The sequence below is a fragment of the Pempheris klunzingeri genome, chromosome 5, assembly GCF_042242105.1.
Source record: "Pempheris klunzingeri isolate RE-2024b chromosome 5, fPemKlu1.hap1, whole genome shotgun sequence".
Taxonomy (NCBI): domain Eukaryota; kingdom Metazoa; phylum Chordata; class Actinopteri; order Acropomatiformes; family Pempheridae; genus Pempheris; species Pempheris klunzingeri.
In genome coordinates, this window is record NC_092016.1 from 9,257,078 (window position 1) to 9,263,077 (window position 6,000).

The following is a 6,000-nucleotide window of genomic DNA, read 5'->3' on the forward strand; positions in this document are numbered from 1 at the left end:
AAATGAGGATGTAAAACATTTTAGGCACCTTCTCTGACTTTCTCTCACATGGCTGATCAGTCCAGAGAACTGATGATAGATCCTCTCTAAGTGCATTACGGGTCGTTCCTTTGGGACTGTGTTATAGGTTCGACTGAACCCTTCAGCGGCCGCTCTTCCTGACTGCAAAACAACTCCGGCCCAACCTGGGTGTTTAATGGGGACTGCCACTATCACAAAGCCTATATTTGGAATTTTTTTCACGGGTTTCTCTCAATAAAATGTCAGACCCTACGTTTGACCCCACTGACCGTACAAAATCACAGAACAGAGGGTAAGAGGTTGGTGCATAAACAGCCCTGTGGTGAGTTATCTTTCAAGTGATCGCAGTTTCTCTGACATTCAAAATAGATTTGATTTCCTATTTTTACAAAAAGCTTCTAAGAAACAGGTGATCTGTTAATCTATTGCTGTTGAGAATGCATAATATGTTGGGTAATTGAATGCATAGCACCATCCATACTGTACATGCCCTCACAGTGCTGCTGATGTGGGGGCCATTACTTCTATTTTCTTCACCTCACTTTCAGCTCTTTCCTGCATGTTACACACATAGCTATTTTCAAGCATCAGTCGCACGAGAAACTTGTGACCAAAGCGAACATTTTCCTGATAGCTGCTTTTATGAGACTACTATAATTTTCTTGTATAGTTCTATATATAGTAATATAATGTATGGTATTGGGTATTGTTGGTGTCCTTCTGTATGAGAAACCCTATACAAATTGAAGATCCCTGACACAAATGTGCGTCTTTTTTGCTCTCATGAGAAGTTACTGACATCTAGCAAGGCTCTTGAATTTGTACCTCGCCTGAGGCAGACACTCTTCAGCAGTACAGTACAAAGATCAGTTCCAAATAAAAATGACAAACAGTGCCCTAAAATTAACCAGCCAGCCACTAATAACAAAACAGAAACAAGTATTATAGAATGGAGAAGGTCTTGTTCAAAGCTATTAACAAAGGCTTGCTTCAGCTGATGCTTCAGATAACGTGTGATGGTAACAAGACAACAATGGTAGTCCTGTACTAGCACCACAAAGGATAGCCATTGCACCAACAGAAACAACTATAACATTCAAGTAGCACTGCAGGGGAGCTTTTTTTTTTTTTTTTTTTTTTTTTTTTTTTAAACAAGACCTTGTCAGGAGAGTGCTAAATAAAAAAAAGAGCGTACAGTACAGTAAAAAATCTTACTATCATTTGGGTAAATTCATCTCAACACTGAGTGTAGATTGATGTACAGTAGCTGGAGATTTTCAAGTAGTCATTACAATTTGTCCAAATCTATCTGCAGTCAGCCTGCCTGGAACAATACGCTGAGAAACAACGCACTACTTATGAGAAAGCACAGTGAAAAAGAAAAGAAAATATCTCACAAGCAAAAAAAAAAATGGTTCAGGCAACAGAGCAAAATGATTGTGCAAAAGGACGGGCTGCACTGTGCTGTGCATCATAATGCCCACGGATTTCAGGATGGCAGATTTAAAAACTATAACAAACGTCTCCACCGTCTCATACACGTGTGTGTGTGTGTGTGTGTGTGTTGAAACACATTCAGGTGTGTTTCTGTGACGCAACAGTAACTTTAGATACCATTGTTTCATAGAAACTAACATAGAAAACAGTCAATCTCATTCCGTTAGGAGAGTCAAGCAATCTCTACAAGCTCTCTACAAATGAATGTTCTGATTGTGCGTAGCTTTAAGTGAAAGAAAGGAGCGGGACTGTGGTGCACTATTTGCCACACTAAGTGCTTGTGTAAAGGCTATGCTTTGGGACTCTCACATTCAATGTTGCATGACTGCAGTTTACACTTAAGGTTCCATTTTGCATTATGGTATAGGAAGCCCTGCATTGAAGCTTGCAGCTCTGCAGCAAGTTTGCAATGACCTCACTGAGGTAGAGACCCTGAAAGGATGCATGGTGCACGAACAAAAACAACAGACATAAATAAAATATGTTTAAAACCTATGGATATTCCCTTTTGAATTAGATTGGTAAACATGCAGAGTACAATACATCGCTGCTTAAGGGCATAATTAAGTGCGTGACAGCATGAAAACTGGGTTGTGCATAACAGCCATGGATCATCTTTTTTTTGTTTTTGTTTTTTTGACCACAATCACCTGCTGTTTCAACCTTGCTCATCTGGCATCAATAACATCATAACCAACAGTGTATCAACACGAGAACAGAAGGTAAACCAGCTCTGCTCAGACTCACAAATCCCATTGTACACAGAGGCACTTTCACTGGTCCTGTTGGTGAAAGGGGTAAAGGCACTAGCAACTAATGTCAGAATGATTCTCTGTAATATGAAGTGAAATTTGGTATTGATCCTTTTTCTTGTGGATATGTACTCAAATTTGACGTGGAAATGGAAGCATGACTAATGATATGTTAACTTTTCTTGTTCAAAGACGGTCCATGCACTGCACTATTGACGTAATACTGTAATTGGTGCTTATTATGCCTATATGCATTTTTGATAATATTTATTCAGTTTAATTGACTACTTTTAAATTAGAAACTCTGCATCCTCAAGGTGGGTTTGGATATATTTGATCGCAATTCAGAAACATCCAGAATTTGATTTCCTTAGTTTCCCTGACAATAGGGCACTGCAGAGTGCCTGAATTGCAACAAGCTGAATAATCATGTCATGCATTAAATATACCAAGATACAAAAGTACCTTAGTCGATAGACCATAATGCAGGTTACTTTTTTCATGCTATGATCTCATTTATGTACTGTTCCCTTAAGATTTAACATTCAATTTCTATACTTCTAAATGATTAGCATTTCAAATTAAAAACTCATCCAGTGCACTCAGTATGAAAACAGATGAGAAGGGGTGGATGGAGGCAGGTATCCAAAAGAACATCCTTTCCATTATGGGAGATATGTCTCATGCATGCCGATATCAAAATGGAAAGTCTCTAATCATGCTCGTGTGAAGCTCACTTTATCATTGTGCTGTGTTGCATCTAAAGGGCATGGCATTGAATCACTTGGTGATATCACAATTACAGCATCTGCTGGAAACCAACAGCATTGCGGATGTCCGTGAAGCGTGTAGATCACCGTCTGTTTACATCCAAACAAGAGAGATCAGTCTTCCTCCTATAAGGTGCTGAATAGTAGATCCTTTGTCGGGATAGAGGGGGGAGAAAGGGGGAGCGAGGGCGATGGGGTGGGGGGGGGGGGTCACCTAGCTTCTTGGCACGTACCACTTGGCTGCAGATGCCTGCATGTCCCTGCAGACTTTTCTGGTGCGTTGTGCAACTTGCTGAAATGTTATCTGTACTCCATGCATAAGATTTTAATTATCACGCCGTCAACTGATGAGACAGCGTGTGCTCTGCATCCACCAGGGAGCCATGTATATGCGTAATAATCGATGTTTTCTTTTTGATGTACCTATATATTTGTAGGATCAGAAGAATTAATTATTCTATCTACCTGCCATATACTCTAAGAGCTTTGCTTTTTCTGTTTCCTTTCTATATAGCTGAGCATAGTTGTAGGCCTAATGCCATAGAGTGCTTTGGGGAAGTAAATGAAGCATTCCTAACTGATGGTCTACTCCACATGTGACAGTCCCATAGACATCCCAAAGTTCCTAACTAGCCTCTAAACATCTGTAAGCAGCTTGCTTTTATTTACACAGTTTTGGTTGGCTATAGTGCAATTGCCAGTTCTGAGGTTTGCCTCCCTAAAGTTGTCGATGCTATTGTTTATGTCTCCATCAATCTCCATGTACTCCGACTTGCTGACGGTGGATGAACTACGGCGGCTGGAATTGGTTTCAGAGGGGATGTTGGGATTGCTGACATTGAGCAGCTGGGCCTGCTCTTCTCCCTCGGTCTCCCTGTGGTAGAAGTAGTTGAAGTTGGACACAATGACAGGCACTGGGAGCGCAATTGTCAACACTCCAGCGATGGCGCACAGAGATCCCACAATCTTGCCTCCTATAGTGACTGGGACCATGTCCCCATAGCCCACAGTTGTCATAGACACAACAGCCCACCAAAACGCATCCGGGATGCTGCCAAAGTAGGATCCTTGCTCCTCTGCCTCTGCAAAGTAGACAGCGCTGGAGAACAAGATGACTCCAATGAACAGAAAGAAGATCAGCAATCCGAGCTCTCGCATGCTGGCCTTCAGCGTCTGCCCCAAAATCTGCAGTCCTTTAGAGTGTCGGGACAGCTTGAAGATCCTAAACACCCTGACCAGACGGATCACCCTGAGTATGGCCAGAGATGTTGCCTGCTCTCCCCCACCTCCCTCGTTTTCTGGGTCTTCAGCCAGCTCGGTGCCGAGTGTAATGAAGTAGGGGATGATAGCCACTATGTCGATCATGTTCATCATGTTCTTGAAGAAGGCCGGTTTGCTTGGGCACGCTAGAAAGCGTATTATCAACTCAAAGGAGAACCAGATTATACAGAGCGTCTCAATGACGAAGAAGGGGTCAGTGAGGATATTTGGCTTGTAATACATAGTAGTGTTCCCAACTTTCACTATTCGGCCTGCTGGGTCCTCTTTCAGCTGTGGTAAAGTCTCTAAACAAAAGATGACTATTGAAATCAGGATTACCATTACAGACACTATGGCAATCCCTCTCGCGGTGCCTGAGCTTTCTGGGTGCTCGAAGAGGAGCCAGATCTGACGTTGGAACTCCTTCTCAGGCAAAGGACGCTCTTCCTCCCTGATGAAACCCTCATCCTCGCGAAACTTCTCCATCGCATCCACTCCCAGCTCGTAAAATTTGATTTCTTCTGAGAACATATCCAAAGGGACGTTCACTGGTCTTCTCAGCCGACCCCCAGACTGGTAGTAATAGAGGATGGCATCAAAGCTGGGGCGGTTTCTGTCGAAGAAGTACTCGTTTCTCAGAGGGTCAAAGTATCGCATCCTCTTTTTGGGGTTGCCCAGCAACGTTTCTGGAAACTGGGAGAGAGTTTTCAACTGTGTCTCAAACCTGAGGCCGGCTATGTTGATGACCACCCTCTCGCAGCATTCGTGGTCATTGTGGTCTGGGTGGTAGGTGTCCTGAGGGTGGCCAGGGACAGCTGAGGTCTCGTCCATGTTATCTCCTGCTACCACGGTCATTTTGGGAGGAGGAGGAGGTGGAGGAGGAGTTGTGCTGGGATGTCGGTTAGTCTGACTGAGCAGGCATTCAGTTTAGGGGGAAAATTTTCCACTCCTCAGCTTCCCACACCCCTGAAATTGTTGGAGACGTCCCCAGATACGAGGGGGCTGGCTGGCTGCTCTGCCTCAGTGCGGCTCCACTGCGGTTCTCGCTGACTTGACCATTGCTGCTCTCCGGTGCATCTGCTGCTGTTGTTACTGCTGCCTCTGTCACCCAGAGAGAGAGAGAGAGAGGGAGGGAGAGAGAGGGAGAGAGGGGAGGAAATATGGGATCAAACAGCCAAGATATTTGCTGGCTCAGCATTTTCTGCAGTTTATTTATTTATTTACTCCTCTCAGCCTCCAATTAGTGCAGTTGTCCGGCAGTAAAGGTAAACACTGTTATCCCAATGAGGGATTTCTATGGCATTTCTATAACCTAGGTATTTACAGTCTCTCTGTAGCTCTCAGTATTGAGTATATGATAATCTTCTTTTACTACATCGTATTTTTACATTCTCTTAAAATTCATTGGGGTGATTCTGTGGATATTTTCTACCCTGTTTCTCTGTTACACTCATGATACATCTGTACCGATTACTTTAGTTTAACACAAAAATGCCAATTTTTCTATGTCTGTAGGGTGCATGGCAGTGATCTGTCCCACGCCACTCTATCCAGCCTGAATTATAATGTGACGCATAGCATTTCGTACTGATATTACACAAACTTCTGTTTCTGCATGCATGCAGCCTATGGACCTATTGCGGGGCAAAAGATATCGAATGCATCTAAAAAAGGAACAACATCATCACAGTAGTTGTTTA

At 43.2% G+C, this 6,000-nt stretch overlaps 1 protein-coding gene across 1 annotated transcript; it reads right to left on the minus strand.

Moving 5' to 3' along the window:
* Window positions 1-3,561: 3,561 nt before the first annotated feature.
* LOC139201276 (potassium voltage-gated channel subfamily A member 1-like) lies at window positions 3,562-5,155 on the minus strand. Its single transcript, XM_070830550.1, has one exon. It carries the CDS (start codon window positions 5,153-5,155, stop codon window positions 3,677-3,679), a length of 1,479 nt encoding a protein of 492 aa, XP_070686651.1. The 3' UTR covers window positions 3,562-3,676.
* Window positions 5,156-6,000: the final 845 nt, after the last annotated feature.